Raw genomic sequence first — 20,750 nt, 5'->3', positions numbered from 1 at the left:
TCTCTCTGAGCTGTGGGTTCTTTATCTGCACCCACCCCACAGGATTCTGTTTTCTTTCTCTCTCCCTCTTTTTTTTTTCTCTCTCTTTTTTCTTTAAATTGAAGTATAGTTAATTTACAGTCACCCCATAGGATTCTTGTGAGAGTCAAATAAGATAATGTACGTAAAAGCACCTTTCACAGTGCCTGTCCCAAGGTACGCACTCAATGAATGGCAGTTGTTGTCACTCACGCGTTTACCATAATCCCCCATGACACGTTTGTATGTCTGTCTCCACTAGGAGACCACGAGACTCTTGAGGAAATAAAAAGCCACACCGGAAGGGCCACATCACATGCACTTTTCCCCTTACCGCCTAGCACAGCACCTAGCGTTCCTCCAGTCGTCACTGAGTGGATGCATCAATGGACACGCGGACGCATGGATGAACGGAGAGGAGCAAAACAAGATCTCCGGCAGCCCGTGGGCTCGAGGAAGCTTCTCAGAGTTCGAGGCGTGTCTTTCTCACCTTTTACCTGGCAATCTTTTGCTCCAGATGCGAGCTTGTTCTTGTACACATCCATGCACGTGACAGTCCCCTGGTGACCACTGAAGATGCGCATGCAAGCCCCACTTTTCAGATCCCAGTATCTGCAGGAGTCAGGCCACAAAAAAAGATGCTTTTGAGATTTCCTGAGGGCCCGAGGGATCAGAAGGTATAGGGTTCCTTTCGAGCAACAGGTAGTTGGAAGACAGCAGAGTTTTATGATTAAGCCCAGAGTCCAAGGCCTGGATCTGAATCCCAGTTGCAGCAGCTATTAGGTGTAACTTTGGGTAGGTTACTTAATTTCTGTATAAACTTCATTTCCCCATAGGTAAAATGGAAATGATAATAATAGGAGTCACCTCACAGGGTTTTTGTGAAGAATTAAATACACTAATGCAGTGACTGTCCACCGGGGTGATTTCCACCCCCGTGGGGGACACGTGACAGCATCTGCAGGCATTTTTGTTCGTCACAAGTTGGTAGGGAGGTGCTACTGGTATCTAGCACGTAGGGTCCTAGGATACTGCTAAACACCCTACAGTGCACGGGACGCCCCCTACAGGGAGAATTTTCCAGCCCCAAATGTCAACGGTTCTGAGGTTGAGAAACTGCCATCAACGCACAAAGAGTGAGCCACGTGTAGCAAATGCTGATACACGTTAGCTGGTGCCGGGTAGAAGGGTCCCTAGCATGCTCACCAGGCTCGGAATCCTTGGCACGGATTCAGTGTCAGAGCTGATCTTCAAATAAGAACAAGCCCCTTAGATCCAAAATATTTTATGTGCATTTCTAAAGCATATCTAAGAGATACGCAGGAACATGTAGGAGTCACACTGGGTTCTTTTGGTTTTTTGTTTGTGTTTTGGCTGCATGGCTTATGGGATCTTAGTTCCCCAACCAGGGACTGAACCCTCGCCCTTGCCAGTGAAAGCGCTGAGTCCTAACCGCTGGACCACCAGGGAATTCCCAGAGTCACACTGTTTTTAATACGTGAACCTGCTTGAGGTCTCTCAACTATCATTAATACCGACTTTCACTTCAGCCAGATGCTTTGTGACAGGAAAAAGTATTGATATAATGTCAAGACAGTGGGCCTTGGAGCCAGGCTGCCAGAGGTCCAGTCCCAGGTCCATCACTTGCTAGCTGTGTGATCTCGATAAGTTACCGAATCACTCTGTACCTTAGTTTCCTCATCTGTAAATTGGGGATAATAATGGTACTTACCTCATAGAGTTATTATGAGACTTGGCACATAATAAATGATTCGTAAATGGTTTTTTTGTTTGTTTTTCTTTGGATTTGTTAGGCTTTTCCTTCTAATATTCCTAAAGGTCCTGTGGCCTTACCTGTTTGTCAGAGCCTGTTATGCACCCACAGTACCTTCAACAACATCCCACTGGCCTGAGAAAAAGCATGTTTTGAATTTTTGTTTCTAGCAACGTGGGCAACCACATGTCCAGGTTGTTTTTCATAATTTATGCAGAAAAGGTATTTGATAAACACTTTTAGAAAAATAGGAATGGAAGGGACTTCCCTGCCTTAGTAAACTTATGAACAAAAGTCATAACGGCAAGTAGTATGCTTAATGGAGAAACAACAGATGTACTCCCTTCAAAAAGGGGAACAAGGTAAAGAAACCTTTCACAGCTACTGCTTAACGGTAAGATGGAGGCAAAGTTAGAATGAAAGAAAAAGAAAAAAGTAGCATAAGTATCACAAAAGAAGATAATACATTACTATTATTTCCAGTTGATAAGATCATCTACATGAAAAACGAAACCAACACAACATGCTTTGAGGTTAGCAAGAGAGGTTAGTAAGCTTGCTGGATACAGGATCTGCCTACAAAAATCAATCCATTTCTCTATGCCAGCAATAACCAACTTTAAAATAGAAATGAAAATAAGACACAATTCAAAATAGCAATAAAATTATAAAGTTTACAGGTATTAAATGACTACATAGACTTTTCTAAAGAAAAAAATTTAAGTTCTAAGAAAGAACAAAGAAATGACTGTGTTGCCCAAATTGTTTACAAATTCAACGCAACTCCATTTGAAAGTCTAGTTAGAATTTTCAAGTCAGTAAACTTACCCTAAAAACTCAAAAAATATATACTATAGCTAAGTTATATTTTAAAAGGAAAGGGAAGTGTAAAACTTGCCCTACCATCACATATTAAAGCTTCCCAACTGCATAGCTAAAAACAAAACAAATCAAAAAATTTTAAAACAGGGTAGTCCCAAGACTTCCCTGCTGGTCCAGTGGTTAAGACTTTGCCTTCCAATGCAGGGGGTGTGTTTTCAATCCCTGGTCCGGGAGCTAAGATCCAACATGCCTCACAGCCAAAAAAACCAAAACATAAAAAACAGATGCAATATTGTAATAAATTCAATAAAGACATTTTTTAAAAGTCTTCCAAATCAAAAAAAAAAAATCAGAATCATAGCAAATTATTTTTTTTATAAATTTATTTATTTATTTAATTTATTGGCTGCGTTGGGTCTTCATTGCTGCACATGGGCTTTCTCTAGTTGCTGCGAGTGGGGGCTACTCTTCATTGTGGTGCGCGGGCTCCTCCTTCATTGTAGTGGCTTCTCTTGTTGCAGAGCACGGGCTCTAGGTACGTGGGCTTCAATGGTTGTGGCACTCGGGCTCAAAAGTTGTGGCTCATGGGCTCTAGAGAACAGGCTCAATAGTTGTGGCGCACAGGCTGAGTTGCTCTGTGACATGTGGGATCTTCCTGGAGCAGGGCTCGAACCCGTGTCTCCTGCATTGGCAGGTGGATTCTTAACACTGCGCCACCTAGGAAGTCCCCATAGCAAATTATTTTGTGGATACTGACAAACTCATTCTAAAGTTTATAGAAAGAGGCATGAGACCCAGAATTGCCAAAACAATACTGAAGGAGGGGAATAATGTTGGAGAACTGACACTACCCGACTTCAAGACCCACTACAAAGCTACAGTACTTAAGACAGAGTGGTATTGGTAGAAAATAGACAAATAGATCAATGGAACTGAATAGAGAGCCCAGAAACAGACCCATGTGAGTACAGTCAACTGATTGCAATGGAGTAAAGAGAGTCTATCCAACAAATGGTGCTGGAGCAACTGGATGTCCACATGCAAAGAAAAAAAAAATTGAATTTAGCCACAGATTTTATACCCTTCACAAAATTTAACTCAAAATGGATCACAGACTTAAACATAAAACACAAAACTATAATATTCCTAGAAGACAACATAGGAGAAAGCTATGACCCTGGGTATGGCAATGAATTTCAGATACAACACCAAAGGCATAATTCATGCAAGAAAGAATTGATAGCCTGGACTCCACTAAAATTTAAAATAGCTGCTCTGCAAAAGACAATGTCAAGAAAATCAGAAGACAAGCCACAGACTGGAAGAAAATATTTGCAAAAGACACATAAAGGACTGTTACCCAAAATACACAAAGAACACTTAGAACTCAACAAAAAGAAAACAAACAGGGCTTCCTAGGTGGCACAGTGGTTAAGAATCCGCCTGCCAATGCAGGGGACACGGGTTCGAGCCCTGCTCCGGGAAGATCCCACATGCTGCGCAGCAACTAAACCTGTGTGCCACAGCTATTGAGCCTGCGCTTTAGAGCCTGTGAGCCACAACTATTGAGCCCATGTGCTGCAACTACTGAAGCCCATGTGCCTAGAGCCCGTGCTCTGCAACAAGAGAAATCACGACAATGAGGAGCCTGCACACCACAAAGAAGAGTAGCCCCCACTCACCGCAACTAAAAGAAAGCCCGTGCACAGCAAAAAAAGACCCAACACAGCCAATAAAATAAATAAATAAATAAATAAATAAATAAATTTATTTATTTAAAAAAAAAAAGAAAACAAACAACCCAATCAAAAAGTGGGCAGAAGAGCTAAATAGACATTTCTCTAAAGAAGACATACAAATGGCCAACAGGCACATGAAAAGATGCTCAACATTGCTAGTTATTAGAGAAATGCAAATCAAAACCACAGTCAGGTGTCACTTCACACCAGTCAGAATGGGTATCATCAGAAAGTCTACAAGTAATAAATGGTGGAGAAGGTGTGGAGAATGGGGAACCTGCCTACACTATTGCTGGGAATTGGTGCAGCCACTATGGAAAACTGCATGGAAGTTCCTTTAGAAAAAGTTAAAAATAGAACTACCATATGATCCAACAATCCCACTCCTGGGCATGTATCTGAGAAAAACAAAAACTCTAATTTGAAAAGATACATGCACCCCAATGTTCATAGCAACACTATTTACAATAGCCAGGACATGGAAACAACCCAAGTGCCCATCAACAGACAATTGGCTTAAGAAGATGTAGTAGGTATAAACAGTGGACTATTACTCAGCCATGAAAAAGAACAAAATATTGCCATTTGCAGCCACATGGATGGACCTAGAGAATATACTTAGTGAAGTAAGTCAGACGGAGAAAGACAAATATTATATGGTATCATTTACACATGGAATCTAAAAATTAATAAAAAATGAATCTCTATACAAAGCAGAAACAGACTCACAGACACAGAAAACAAAATTGTGATTACCAAAGGGGAAAGGGAGGGTGGGAGGGATAAATTAGGAGTATGGGGCTAACAGATTCAAACTACTATACATAAAATATATATGCAATAGTGATTTACTGTACAGCACAGGGAACTACATTCAATATCTTGTAATAACCTATAATGGAAAATAATCTGAAATATATATATGTATGTGTATATGTGATATCATATAATATGATAATTTATTATCATATAATAATAATATAATTATCATTTAATAATATGATAATTTATTATCATATAATAATAATTTCAGAAAATAATCTGCAATATACATTGTATGTGTGTATTTCAGCTTTGCTGTACACCTGAAGCTAACACAATATTGTAAATCAACTATATTTCAATTTTTTTTAATGGGTCAAAGTTCTTAACAGACATCTCACCAAAGAAGACATCCCAAAAAGATACTTCACATCTCAGGTCATCAGGGAAATGCCAATAAAATAACAAGACACCACTACACACATATCTGAATGGCCAAAATCCAGCACGCTGACAACACCAAATGCTGGTGAGGATGTGGAGGAACAGGAAAGCTCATTGACCATTGGTGGGAATGCAAAATGGTGCAGCCACATTGGAAGACAGTTGGTGAGTTCTTAAAAAACTAAACATACTTTATAGCAGCTTTACTCATAACAGCCAAAACTTAGAAGCAACCAAGATGTCCTTTAGTAGATGAATGAATGAATAAACTGTGGTCCATCCAGACAGTGGAATATTATTCAGTGTAAGAAAGAAATGAGCTATCAAGCCATGAGAAGACATGGAGGAGCCCTAAGTGCATGTGACTAAGTGAAAGAAGCCAATCTGAAAAAGTTGTATACTGTGTAGTTCCAACTATATGACATTTTAAAAAAGGCAAAATTATGGAGCCAGTGAAAAGATCAGTGGTGGTCAGGGGTGAGGGGTTAGCATGAACAGGCAGAGCACAGAGGATTCTTAGAGCAGTGAAAATACTCAGCATGACACTATAATGATGAATACATGTCATGATATACTTGTCCAGTGTATTGTTTAAAAATATAGGGGGTTGGGGTGGGATGAATTGGGAGATTGGCATTGCCATATATACATTACTAATAAGAAAAAAATATCAAATTATACACTTTAAATACATGTAGTTTATTGTATGTTAATTATATCTCAATAAAAGTTCTTATTAAAAAAATATGTATATGGGATTTCCCTGGTGGTGCAGTGGTTAAGAATCCTCCTGCCAATGCAGGGGGCACAGGTTCAAGCCCTTGTCCAGGAAGATCCCACATGCCGTGGAGCAACTAAGCCCAAGCACCACAGCTACTGAGCCTGTGCTCTAGAGCCTGCGAGCCACAACTACTGAGCCCACATGCCACAACTATTGAAGTCCGCACACCTACAGCCTGTGCTGCATAAAAGAAGCCACCACAATGAGAAGCCTACACACCACAATGAAGAGTAGCCCCCACTCGCTGCAACTAGAGAAAGCCCACACACAGCAACGAAGAACCAATGCAGCCAAAAAAAATAATAAATAAAATAAAAATTCTTTAAAATATATATATATGTATATATACACTTTTAACACAATTTTGTTTCCATACCATGTTTCATACCCACGAATGAATCTATAAAAAGAAATATAAATTATGCCTTCATCTAAGAATGCTAAAGAAAACACTTTCTAATTCACAGCCTTCAGCTAGAAAATAGATCTGATAATTGCTATAAATCCGTCTCATCCAAAATTTAAACAATATACAAATTTTTGGTTTTTATCTTGCCCAAAAAAATGTGGGTTATTCTAGAAGTCAGTATAATTTAGGATAACTTTCGCATAAATACAGAAAAGGTAAAAGTATGGTGCTCTTTCCACAAGCTGCGTTTAGGCCTGAGTGGGTTGGGGACCATGACTTTCTTGGACCACTTACCTGATACTCAGGTCATAACTCCCGCTCAGGAGAAAGTTTTCCTCCTCACACAAGAAGAGGACACGGACACTGCCAGCATGGCCTCGGAACTTGATGGGTATCTGCTTTATTTGTATGATGTCCAGAAGCTGGATCTTCCGATTGGATGACACGGCTAACAGGTCTCCCCCAGAATAGTGGATGACTCTGTTTCGGTCCCACCTGAGTTGCCGGGGAAAGGATGATCCGTGAAAGAAGAGTTAGTGTCCTTCCTGGAACTCACTTAGCACAGTGCGTTCCACCTGCAGCGATGCCGTAATGGGAAACCCAGGGCTTTCAGCAAGGGGTAGAGCAGAAGGCGAGGCCTGGTGTTAACCAGCCCTGAGCATGGATCCCTGCTCCATAACAAAATCTCCACACCATAACAAAACCCACTTCAAGGAGAATTCAAACTTAAACACAAAAGGCAAAACTATTTCAGTAATTTCTGCTAATGTAGCAGAAATCCCCAAGACACAGAAGAGAGTTTTCAGCCTTTCCCACCTTATTTGATCATGGAAACCTTTTTTCATGGAAAATCTCAGAGGAACACATGTGGGAAGCCATATACCCACTGCATATTCCATTGCTGTTGGTTTTTTTCCTTCCTTTACCAATATCCAGTGAGCATATATTAGGGGCAAAGTCCTGTGAGAGGAGGTCTCATGGGGGATACAGAGATGATAAGGTATGGATGGACCTTGCCCTCGATGAGCTTACAGTCCAACAAAACACAGTGAATTGAATTAATTTTCCAACCATAAGATTATTAGCAAATAGATAAAATATAAGCAGGATAAGCAAATAATTTATTGTCCAATCTGAGATTTTTTTTTATTGTGAAAGGACACTATTATTAATTACTCGAGGACCACAGAGTAAAGTGGGATTGTTTCAGTAAACAGAGATGCAAAGTCATTGTAAATGTGAGGAACAATTCCTTACATTTTTGTCCTCATTCCATGTGTCCCATCTAGAGTTCAACCAGGCATCTTCTATCCTGAAGAGCACATTATCACCATACTGTCCATAAAAACTCAACCCTGCATTTTCCCATCTGCTTTGTTTGTTAGTAAGCTTCACAGCCAAAAATAGAATAATGATGGCCTTCACAAAACTTTATGAATAAAGAGTGAAGTCCTAGGTCTAAAGAACGGCAGAGAGTTGACTGTTGAAGGGTCTTCTTATGGCATCTTCAAATGATGTCACCCTATGTAGTTATCATAAATTCCATTTTCATGTTTAACATGGAAAGACACTCACAGCACTTTGCCGGAGTGGGTTACAGAAATATGTATAGTGTAGCCTCATTTCTATTTAAAATATGTATTGATGCAGGCAAAGCAAAAATTCTAGGATAGACATCAACATTAGTGGTAGTTATCTCTACGTGACAAGATTGTAGGAGAGCTTTCCTTTTCTCTACACATTTTCTGGCATTTAGTGGATTTTTTTTTCCAATAAGGATATATGATTTATAAAATAAGAATTAACCAGTAAAGATATTTTTTTAAAAGATTTCATTCTGGGCTTCCTAGGTGGCGCAGTGGTTGAGAATCCGCCTGCCAATGCAGGGGACACGGGTTCAATCCCTGCTCCAGGAAGATCCCACATGCCGCGGAGCAACTAAGCCCGTGTGCCACAAAAAATAAATAAATAAATAAAGTTACATCAAGTGGGAAGAAAAAAAAAAAGATTTCATTTTAAAAAAAGATTTCATGCATGTGAACTGTGCAAAAGGTTGTTGGTCAGTGTACCCAAAATGTATAAGGGGAGAGTGACCTCCACCCAATGCCAAGAATGGTGAAAAAATCAAGCCCCTGTTCTCCAAATGGGACCTCCCGTGGGTTTGGGACTGGGGCTTGAGATGAGGAAGGATTGCCTTTCCAAGTGAGCAAGGGTCATGGGAGTCCTCAGATGCCCATGTGGGTCGTTCAGGGGTCCCTGGGGACCTGGACTCTAACCACAGTACCTACATGTCAGAGAGAATGCGAATGTTGTAAGCGCCGCAGAAGACATTCCTCTCCTCCATCTGCACCTGCTGAGTTTCCTGGTTCTGGTATGCGGTCCACAGGTTGTAGTCATTCTAACAAGGGAACACTTGCAGTCAAAGGACGGCAACAAACTGACCCAGGGCCCTGGACACGCATCCCGAGACTCTCCCCTGGTGAGGGCACAGGGGCTCAAGGCCTCCTCCTCTTCAGGCTGTAGCCGCTGCTACGTGGTGATGGGGAGAGGACCAGCGAGCAAAAGAAAGCCCTGAAGGAGCAGATACTGAGTTAAGGGTCCTGATTCTTCCCCCACCTCATGATTCTGTGAACTTCCGATGTCACTGATAGCACAACTTTTCCAAAAATGAGCTTACGACCAGGATACACGCAAAATAAAGCCACCGGTGCCCCTGGACTGCCCATTTCACGGAAGCCAGGGTTTTGCGTTCATGTTGGGTGCACGAGACAGTACACAGCGTACTCGTGGGGATTCAAGTCACACGTGAACTACAGCTGCACACTCTAGGCACTTGTGTGTCAAAGTTTTCACACACCTGCAGCCTTCATTTCTCCTTACAGCCGCCTCACAAAGCACATCATTTGCCCCACAAAGTACTCTCATCGTTTTACAGACAAGGCATCTGAGCCTCAGAGAGGGGAAATCAATTTCGTCGTCTCATCAGTGGTATTCCCCCTCCCTTTCCAGCACTGCTTCCTTCCTTCCTTCCTTCCTTCCTTCCTTCCTTCCTTCCTTCCTCCCTCCCTCCCTCCCTCCCTCCCCCCTCCCCCTCCCCCCTCCATCCCTTCATCACCCACTTTCTGAGCCGTTATGGGCCCCAGTGATGCTAGCTTCTGGCATAGACGACTCAACTGGAATTCCAGTTGCAATCTCCTCCCCAGCCACACTCTTCAACTCACACTAGCAGGAAACCAATAAAACATGGTGAATTTATGACGAAACAAAGAGGACCACAGCACCACATCTGTGTCTGGGGACCTGTCTGCCTTCCCAACCTCAGCCTTCTCTTTCACACCCATCCACGCTTCCTCAGCCCACTCTCCTTCTCCACCTTTCACCAGGTCCTGATGTCCACCCAGAAGTCTCTCCCTGAAAGAATCGGTCAGCCTGACTCCCCCCGCCCCCACTGCCGTGTCCAGGCAGCGCTGACATCCTGCCTTGAATTAAACGAGGCTCCCCTGGCTTCTCACGGCCCAGGCTGGAACTCCTTGGCTCTTGCCCACCCACGGAGCTTTGAGAGCCTGAAGGCTACGTGGTGGAGTCGGTGGGATGAAAAAGACCTGGGTTCGAATCCCAGCTCTGCCGTGACCAGCTAGGAGACCTCGGGCAAGTTTTCTCACATCACAGCCTTCCTTTCCACATCCATACACTGGGAACAATGCTATGCCCCCGACCTGCCATGGGATCAAGTAGATCAAGGAAATCAAGCACCTGGCACTGTGCCCACACTCTGTCTGAGCCCGGCGGTACCCAACGCAGCCACTCCCCCCACTCCCTGGGAGCACTCACCTCCACCTCTCCCCAGCAGCCCCCTAACTGCTCAGTCCCACTGCTTCTTCTCCGCTCTCCATTCCTTTACCTGTTTCTCCTTCTTTTCTTAAATTACTTATACATTTCTAAGGATCAGACACTGTCTGGGTAGTCCTTGTTCACCTGGCAATTATTAGCTACGTCACCTAAGGAAGAAGGATGTTGATTTTGTTACATTTCACAGAGCGACGGGCTTGGAAAGAGCAGGTGGGCCTTGAACTTAGGTCTCCGTCACTCCACTGCTTGGGCGGCCTGACACTCTATTTCTTCATCTATAAAATGAGCGAAGGGGCCAACTCAAAGACTTCAAAACACCGTAAGCCCATAGATGTGCTTTCTTTGGCCCATGTAGTTTTTTAAAAAATGCTTTCAACTGGTTGCCAGCATTTAAGAAAAGCAGGGGCTGTCCAGTGATGATTCAGCTTTCTCACTTCCCTGGAAAGCTCAGGAGGTCTGGGAGGCCGAGGTCCACAGTCTCCCGTGGCAATAATTAGCTGGACCTGCGTAGCGACCAGCCGCTCCAAAGTCACCAAGGTCCCATCATCCTGCTGCCCCCGCCACCCCCCACCCTCCTTCATGTGACCAGAACAGCCTCTACAGACTCAAGAACTAGACGGTCTCTCTAGACCCTCCTCTTCCTCAAATTCTAATTGAGACTGCACAGTCTTCTATGGGACGCTACAGTCTGACCACCCCCTGTTAAGTATCCTCTTGGAGTCCATTGAATAGATTCCAAAAGAGATGGCCCGTGAGCAGAGAGGAGGGGGCAGGAGTCCACTGGTTTGAGGAATGACCACCACGCTTGGAAGGGCAGAAGCAGAGCTCAGAGTCTTCCACAGACACGGCGCTGTCACTGCCCAAGGTTTGGTGGAGAGGTCTGAGGCTAAGTAACGCTCCCCTTCCATCCTAGAACCAGAATGAACCTGGAAGGGAGAGGTCCGAAACCTTAATTTATTCTGGACCCTGGACATTTAGGGGGCAGCCCTGGCCCAGCCCTCGTGTGCTTCCCATTCCTGAGCCACAGACCCCTGCAGCCTCTCCATGCAGGGACAGATGGGTGAGGGGAAAATCCCAGCAATCCTGACATTGCTCCGGGCTCTGAGCTCCTGCTAGATGACTGGAGCCAGGGACACAGGACCAGATGAGGGAGCTGCGGTCAGGAAGAACCCAGGGAGACAGCCAAATCAGCCCCGTCCTCTAACAGATGAGGGACTTAAGGCTTAAGGAGACAAGTCACTCACTTAAGGACACAAAGCAGAGAACTCTGGCCTCCCTGCCCTACATCCACGTGCTCCATCCTACACCCTCCACACCCACATCCACATGCCCTGTCCTACCTCCTCCCATATCTGACATCCTTATGGCAGGGCTGAGTCTGGACTTCAGACCTCAGTAGCCAGTAAGAAAGGATGCCCACAGTTGCCTGCCCCAGGTGCCATGGGAACCCACCTTCACTCTCAGTTTCCATTTGTGATTTTTCACACGTAGGCGCTTCCCGTCGTCCGCCACCTTAGGAACTGGAATAACAACCCTGTTGGCGTAATTAGGGTCTATTCCCCTGGTGTAGGACCCCTGGGGGAAAATAAGAGAAAATGGCTACTCTTAGTTCTTACACTCCAAGAGGAGGGGAAATACTAGTGCTTGCCAAGATCTTAAAGATGGTAAGCTCTGGCCAAGGAAGGCCTGGGCCCGGCCAGGTAGGCCAGTGGTACATGCCGACTGTCTGAAGGAGGGTGACGCACACCAAACACCCGGAGGGGACCCGTGAGGATGGGGGGCCGTTCACAGCTGCTTCTGTCCTGTCACCTCCCTCTGCTGGGAAAAAACCCAAGCTGCCAGGAACCCATGAGTTAGGGTCAGGCTTCAGGCAAGAAACAGAAGTGTAAATGCTAGAGATGGTTAGTATCCAGGGAAAACGGCATTTTAACCTAAAAATACTTTGCGGCTCTGTAAACATCTGTGTACACGAGGCTTTCTTATTGCACAAGCTGCAACACGGCTCCGTGGGGAAAGCTCCCTGTCCTGTTAGGCTTTGGAAAGGCTCTGCCTCTGTCCTCATGCAAGGTTTCCATATGTGTGGTCCTGCTAGAGGCACCGACAAGGGGAGAATAAACGGGGACATTGGGAGTCTGGACGAGAAGGCAGTGAGGAAGCAGCAGACAAGGAGCAGGAGGCCAGCTCAGGGTCTGCCGTGGACAGAAAGGCGGGTGCGGACGTGACGCTGGCCTGCAGCCGTCCCCTCCCAGGCAGGAAGTACCTGCAGGAAGGTGATCTGGTGCTGGATGAAGGAGTGCATGGACAGGTCGGCCTTGACCTGCTGCACCACCGCGGCCCAGTGCTGGCTCACGAACGCACACTTGTTCAGGCTGTTCTTACCCAGCATACCTGGAAAACAAGAGGTGGACCTGGGGGCCTCTCAACTGGGCCACGATGAGGGGGGAGGGATGTCTTGAGAAATCCCCCAACAGGCCCCACATACTTAGAATATGCTTGGAGAGGTGGACGGGCAGGTGACGGATGAAGTCGCGGTACCTGCCGACCCCAGAAGACAGGTCTCTGACAGCGTCCAGACCCACCAGCACATCGGCGGCAGGGGCCGAGCCTGCTCTGGACGCACTTGCTTTTTCAGAAAACAGCCTATTCATCTCGGAAATACACTGGAGCGAACTCTTCCACTGTGCTTCTAGAGGGAAGCCAGAGAAGGGGGCACGGTTGGGGTGTCTTTGGGGTGACTCTGGGCTGAGAGCAAGTCCTCCCCAACATCTCTCCCCCAAAATAAAGCTCATCAGTGTCTACCCTGAGGCCACCAGGGTTTGGTCATTTCTTCTGCCAAAATGAAAACAGAGCTTCCCCAACCAAACGCACAAGCAGTTTTCAGCGTTCCCAGCTCAAAGCTACGTCTGCGGAACCAGAACGGCCCTGCTGGTGGAAGCGCATGGTGTCTGGAGCTTCCTCTAAATGAGCCCAACAAGAAAAAGTGTCAATTTCAAAAGAGGGGGTGGGGGGAGTAACACTGGAAAGATGGGGATAATCACGGAGGATGGAGGACGACTACGTGGTGATGACTGCACTGTCCTGCCTACTTTTGAAACTTGAAAGTTTCCGTATGAAAAGCGTGTTAGAATCTATGCTTTGTGTTTCCCGTAATTATTCCCTGTCTATGGCATGCTTCAAAAACCAGCTGAGGATGCCTTAAGGTCAGGGCCCAATTTCCCCCTGCTTTTGTTTCCACCTCCAAACAGAATCCAGTGCTGCAAAAATAGCTCCTGGTGGGTTGGATTCTGGAGGCGCCCCTCCCCCTCCCCCTTGCCAGAGGTCATGGGCTAGACCAAGGGATTCCAGCGCGGGGCAGAGGGGGACTTAGGGTCACATTGACTGTTGCATTTCATTTCATTTCATTTCATTTCATCTCATTTCACTTCATTTCATCTTTTGGCCGCACCGCACGGCACGTGGGATCTTAGTTCCCTGACCAACCAGGGATCGTACCTGCGCCCCCTGCATTGGCAGAGTCTTAACCACTGGACCGCCAGGGAAGTGGCACACTGATTTTAATCCTTGTTTCTTCCCTTACCAGATGTGGGACTAAATGAGGGAATAAATTACACAGAGCCCAACCCCCTCTGTAGGCAACAAGTGAATGTTGGTTGCCCAAATCTGTCCTCCTGAGATGCCCCTGCCCTCTCAGCCCCTCCATCTACACCGGGACCCCCTCCCCATGGGCCTTCTTGCTACCAGCAGACTTACCAGCAGTGGCTGCTTCCCCCTGCGCGTTTTCATGCAAGCTTGCTTTCCCTGTAGTTTTGGACAAGGGGAGGGACGTGTGCCCGGGTTTGGCTGCCAAGCAGAATTGTGAGGTCTCGCCAGGGGGCGTGTGGCCTTTCTCAGGGAAGAAGAACACATCGTTGGAGTCTGGGTTGTTACCTGAAAAACAAAAGGCCAAGACGAGTGGTTCTTTCAGCAGGTGTGTGGAGAGAAAGTGGTAGAGAGAAGTGGTTTTATTTCTACTGGCTCCTTTGTAATCGACACAAAACGGACCAGGCCAGAGACTTCCCCGGTGGCACAGTGGTTAAGAATCCGCCTGCCAATGCAGGGGACACAGGTTTGATCCCTGGTCTGGGAAGATCCCACATGCCCTGGAGCAGCTAAGCCCGTGCACCACAACTACTGAGCCTGCGCTCTAGAGCCCACAAGTCACAATTACTGAGCCTGCGCACCACAGCTACTAAGCCCATGCACCACAACTACTCAAGCCCATGCACTCTAGGGCCCACGTGCTGCAACTACTGAAGCCCATGTACCTAGAGCCTGTGCTCCGCAATAAGAGAAGCCACTGCAATAAGAAGCCCGCGCACCACAGCAAAGAGTAGCCACCCCTCGCCGCAACTAGAGAAAGCCCACGTGCAGCAACGAAGACCCAATGCAGCCAATACACAAATAAATTTATAGTAAACAACAACAACAACTCAGTAGCACCCCCCTACCTCCCTCCTGAGCCCACCTCCATCCTGAACCCGCTAAGGCAGGAACCGCCCCAGCACGAAGGAGCAGAGGCGCGGACCAGCCATCCCGGGGCCCAAGGGATGCAGAAACCCCTTTGAAATGCCCGACCGTTGAACGTTCCTTCTGCATTTGTCATTTTATAGTTTTCTAGCAGGAAGTCACACGCGGCAGCTTCTCCTTCAGTCAAGAGGACCGGGAGTCAGGACAAAGCACTCCGTCCTGCACTCTGGAAGGTGCCCGTCTCCCTAAGCTTGTCCACACCCCCCGCTCCTCCGGAGGTCCGGCCCCCTGGTCTCCGGGGCCCACGGGTCTCCACCTGTGGCCTCGCTCACCTGAGGCGTCGTTCTGCCCTCTCAGAAGCAGGACCCTGATGACGTCGGCGGCCGTGAGCAGCCACTGGGGGCCGCACAGCTGCAGCAGCCGGAGTGTGTAACTCGCCTTCGTCTGGGAGCTGCTGTTCCCAAACCAGGACAAAATCTCCCTCATCTTCTGTTCCACCGTCTTGTCCGGCATTTGGTTCAAGGAGGGCTTGACGACCTTCCCCTCCTTCTCGCAGAGGTTGACCCGGGACCTGTGGTAGATGAAATCCTTCCCCTGTGTGCTCTGAAGGATATTTTGAAAATAGTGTAACAAGGACAAGCTGTCCAGCTGCTGCAGGATGCTGACCAGAAACCTCCGCTGGGACATCCCGCCCACCCTTCGGAACCACTCCTTGGTGGAGAAGATCTTCCAGGCCAGGACACACGACTCGCACTTCTGGCACAGGGGGACAGAACCGCTCCCCTTCTCACATCGGAGGTAAGGGGCATTCTTGAGCCTGGCTTCCAGGTTCTCCATGGTCGCGAGATGGCCGGCTCATCTAATCCCTGGCCGTTGTCAACGCCACCGAACCCCAGAGGAACAGGAGGCCGACAAATGTCCCGACTGAGCCTTTCCTAATATCTCATCCCTGGCCGTTGTCAACGCCACCGAACCCCAGAGGAACAGGAGAGGCCGATAAATGTCCCGACTGAGCCTTTCCTAATACGAACATCGCCCAGAGGAAAGTAAACTGCTGGGATGGGTGGAAAACTTCTCTCTCCCAGAAACTGCCGGTTGAGTCTGGCTTTCACTGACCTCCTAGGAAACACGCCTTTACCGTAAATCTCCTAAGCCTGGAGCCGTTCAGAGGAGAGGCAGTTGCTGTATGTTCTGAAAGAGCTGGTCATCTCATTTCTAGAACAGCAGGAAGAGAGGTAGTCAAATGTAAACAATGTACGGACCCCTTTTAAAGGGGGGAAAGAAAATACATTGTGGAGTCCGGTGTTGAGCTTCCATTGTCGTAGTTTGTGAATGACTTTTAAATATCTGTGAATATGAAATTAGATGGAAACCTCTGTGCTTGGCTGCTTGGTTAGAATGACCCTGAGTATATTCACAGTCATCTTCCTAACTCATCATCAAAGTGAAAAGACAAATGTTTATAAGGAGATAAACTCGATGATGGGTGATGACTTAGAAGGCCAGGATAGGGAGGCAGGGAGGGATTCGCGGGAGGGAGGGGATATGGGGATATATGTATAAACACTGCTGATTCACTTTGGTGTACCTCAAAAATTGGCACAGCAGTGTAAAGCAATTATATTCCAGTTAAGGGCTTTAAAAAAAAAAAAGACAAATGTTTAATGCACATTTAAGTTACTTAACTGCTTCAGAAGTTAACCAGAAACCTCCGCAGGGAAAACTCCCCAGTGGAAAAAAATGTCCCTGGGCCTGAGAATGTATTTGGGGACTTCCAGCCTCAATCACACGCCAACCCAGGTATCCGGGAGGCAACACAGTTGAGCGGGGGGCGGGGGGGGGGGGTGGCCTGGGGTCAGACTCCTGGGTTTGGACCCCAGCCCAGCTGCTCACTAGCTCTGTGAACACAGACACGTTACTTAACCCTTCATGCGTCAGCCTCCTGGTCTGTAAAACGCAGACAGCAGTTCCTACTGCAGAGTCAGTGTGAGGACGAAATGAGGTATTATATGCAAAGCACTTAGAAGAGTGCCTGGTACACATTCAGCCCTCAGTAAATGCTAACTACTGTCCTGCTGTCACCAGTATTATTGTCCCTGGGATCACTATTTCGGGCCACCGGACAATCAGTGTCCACTACGATGTTTATACGTGCGTATGTGCAGACACTGAGCTACACGGGAAGAAACAATGTGTGTGGAGCTTTGAAAAGAAAATGACATGAAAATGACTCCCGTTTCGCGAGACCCTTCAGCATCGGCCTGTGATCCCCTCAGAAGTTCGGGCCATTACAGCCAAACCTGTGAGCGCACACGGCCCTCGGGGTCCCCAAAGGAAGGCTTCTGCTGTCAGTGATGACCCCGAAGGAGACCAGGGGCTCGCTGCACTTTCCAAAACTTTTCAGTAGCAAAAGCCTGTTTGAAAATTGTATTTTCTATAAAAATGCAATATGTAACATAGACACAGTGATATTCTATTCAATATTAGTACACGTTTTTAAGTTCAAAAGTTGGCTTGTTAGCAGGGTAGTTATTGAGAGCAATGGGGCTATTCTGAAGACAAAACCTTTACACCTGAGACCAAAGACGACAGACACTGTCTTACATCAGCTTCAGGCTCCACAAAACTTAAATTAGCAGCAGCTCCGGAGAACCCAGAGTCCACAGAAAACAGTTTGAAAATCACTCCTAAGTGCTGACATATTCAACATGAAGAGTCTGCAAATAATTCTCAGAAAGTTCCACCATAAACATACAGGCACACGCATACACACGGAATACACACGTACGTAATGTGGGTACGTGTGTAAATATACACAGAGCGCAAATGTAACAAGACGCTAACAACTGGTGAATGTGGGTGAAAGGACAAGTGTTCATCACTCTATTCTTTCAGCTTGTCATAGGTTTGAAATTTTTCAAAATCACTAATAAAGCTATGCTCAGTTAGAAAAATGACTGTAATAGACGACTACCTTCTAGGAGGATGTCAAACGTGTGGGGCCAGCTGTCTCTGCACTTGGTGTTGTTATTCTCACCCCAGAGTAAACCAAAAGCTTGGCAATACCGTGAGCAAGTCCAGCGCCCGCGTCTGGAGGTGAGGCACCAGCAGAGAAGGCGATGGAGGTCAGCCCTGGGTTGGTTGGCCGCGACGGTCTTGTAAAGGGTGGGGGTGGGGACAGGAATCAGGCTGGGAAGGAGGTCAGTTCTAACACCTCGAGCTCTTCGACCTGACAGACGCCTGGAGACCCGGTGAGCGTGGATCAGCATCTCGTCCACCAGGAAGGCGGCACAGAGGAGGAAGGCCCAAAGTGCCTGAGTACCTAAGGGGGCACATTACCCCAGAAACGCCACACACTGAACCTAGCTTGTTCCTAAAGGTCCAAATAAATTGGGCTTTTAATCTGCGAAGCTGACACACATCAAGGAAGCAGTTTTATGATCCAACTCAGCCCCGGCTCCACGCTTGAGGGCCCAACCCCGGGAGTCAAAGACTGGCTGGACTCACGGCTTTCTCACTAGGGCTCTGGCCTTGGGCAAGCCCCTCGGCCCGGCTGGGCCCCCACTTCTCCCCATCTGCGGAAGATGGTGACTGCCCTGCAGGGTGGTGTCATAGGGTGCGGCGCACATTCACTCGTGCAAGTGAGCCTGGTGGTTGCTTCTGCTGCCGCCCCGTCCCGCTCGCACCACGGCACGCACACACAGGGGTGAGCACACACAGTGTGTCCCCTGGCCCAGGCAGGGGGACTGAAGCCGTCAGAGATACGGTGTTGGAGTTTAGAGTGGGACCTTGGTGGATGGCAGGACGAGAAGGCGCGATGGGTGAGCCAATGCGGGGGACGTGGTACCAGGGGTACCCAAAGAGGCAGGCGGGCAAATAGGTCCCGTCAAAGTAAGACCCAGGAGGGGGAAACACTTCTCAGAGGAAAGCGTTGGGGCTAAGACGGACACCGGGAGATTTCTCACGTATCTGGCTACTGGCAGCCTGAAGGCTCCCGTGCGGTCCCCTAGCTTCCTTCCTGCCCTCTGCACGCTATGGTCACGATTCTGATTCAAAGCCTAAACCACCTCAACTCTTCACTTCCTTCCCCCGCCCCCCGCACGGTGTAGCGAGCCCAGAAGGCGTGGCTGCTGCACCCCCACCGGCTCCGCTGTCCTGCCTCTGGTGCCGAACGTGCGCCTGAGGTTCTGCAGGTTCCCACTGGGCACCCACCACGGGCCAGACAGCGGGGAGTCAGGGAAGGGCGCAGGCTCAGCGCAGGAGGGTCTCTGCTACGGAGCAGCAAACGTGCCCCCACCCCACCTGCCGCCCTCGGCTGCCCCTCTGTAAATGGAGCTCATGAGCCCACCTCGCTCACCGGCAGGTGTCAGGGTCAAATGAACAGTTGGATGTGTTTGCCAAGGCACCTGACTACACGGGAAGAGCTGTACCAGGATGGTTCTCGTGAGGAACGGCGGGAAAACCATCACGTTTGAGTCAACGCCTGCCCATCAGGTGGTGTCACACTTGTTGGCAAATTAAATGAGACAAGTCTTCATTCCTGAGAACTCTGTGAATTTCCAGGTTGCCATTTGCCCTTTGGTTTAACGAGAAGCAGGTGGGGAGCAAAGGCATTGGCTAGAAATATATCCTTCTCCCGAAGGGGGAGAAACAGGAGAGCACAGAAAAGTTCCGACCCGGCGGAGACGGCCGGGTCCTCAAGGAGATCGCGTGCCTTCCTGCTTGTACGGAAGCTCTCAGGCACTTGCTACTGGTATGAAGAGCAGAGCAGATTCAAGAGAGTAGATGGGGCAGACAGAGGTTCTCACACCCAGGCCTGCATCAGAACCCCCGGAAGGCCTTGTTAAAACGCCGCCCCACAGCTTCCCATTCAGGGGCTCTGGCCAAGACTTTGCTTTTCTAAGTTCCCAGGTGCTGCTGGTGCTGCGGGTCGGGAAACCACAGCGAGAACCACTGATGTTCGTGTCTCAAAATCTGTGAACGAAACCTCGTTTTAGAAATAAACACAAACACTTTCTTCAAAATGTCCTACCGAGCATCCTCGACCATGTTTAGCCTCTTTGAGCCGCCAACTTTTTCATTTTCATTCCATTAAACAGGGAAAATACTACCTATCTCACAGGCCTGCAAAGATTAAGTGAGGTAAGAAATGGGAAATGGTCCTCAAAACGCCAAACCCTTTCCTACTCATCATTAACTTTAAAAACCTAAGCTTCCTTTTTTTTTTTTTTTAATTTTTATTTTTTGGCTGCGCCACATGGCATGCGGGACCCCAGCTTCCCAACCAAGGATCAAGCCCACACTCTCTGCAGGGGAAGCGCAGAGTCTTAACCACTGGACCACCAGGGAAGTTCCAAAGCCTGAACTTTTTAGAGGACACCCGAGGACCTCAGCAAAACTTCAGCAAAGGAATGTGGTAGCCAGAGGTGGATCCAAAGAGGAAAGAGGACCCAGAACCTCTGAAACGTCTGAACCTGCTGCACCTGCTGTTATATGTTCCTGTCTGCGCTTAGGGAGTTGCCAGAGGGACTGGAGGCTCCTGTGGGACACACAGGAGGGTGGCGCACACACCGCACCACTGGGGGAAATGATGGAGGGCGTAAAACTGGCCTTTGTTATCTTTTTTAATTTTTTTATTTGTTTGTT

At 47.5% G+C, this 20,750-nt stretch overlaps 1 protein-coding gene across 1 annotated transcript in view; it reads right to left on the bottom strand.

The window, feature by feature from the left end:
* The window catches only part of FBXW10B (F-box and WD repeat domain containing 10B), a 32,866-nt gene extending 16,861 nt beyond the window's left edge, over positions 1-16,005 (bottom strand). The window contains exons 1-8 of the mRNA XM_057714552.1: positions 15,437-16,005; positions 14,349-14,525; positions 13,081-13,284; positions 12,859-12,986; positions 12,051-12,173; positions 9,038-9,147; positions 7,044-7,244; positions 509-630 (exon numbers count right to left, since the gene is read on the bottom strand). Of these exons, the coding sequence (XP_057570535.1) occupies positions 509-630; positions 7,044-7,244; positions 9,038-9,147; positions 12,051-12,173; positions 12,859-12,986; positions 13,081-13,284; positions 14,349-14,525; positions 15,437-15,941 (1,570 nt within the window). The 5' untranslated portion in view covers positions 15,942-16,005. The remainder of the gene's footprint in view (positions 1-508; positions 631-7,043; positions 7,245-9,037; positions 9,148-12,050; positions 12,174-12,858; positions 12,987-13,080; positions 13,285-14,348; positions 14,526-15,436) is intronic.
* Between the last annotated feature and the right edge of the window lie 4,745 nt (positions 16,006-20,750).

This window comes from Hippopotamus amphibius, chromosome 17, assembly GCF_030028045.1.
Source record: "Hippopotamus amphibius kiboko isolate mHipAmp2 chromosome 17, mHipAmp2.hap2, whole genome shotgun sequence".
Lineage (NCBI taxonomy): Eukaryota > Metazoa > Chordata > Mammalia > Artiodactyla > Hippopotamidae > Hippopotamus > Hippopotamus amphibius.
This window is presented reverse-complemented; position numbering and strand designations above follow the sequence as displayed.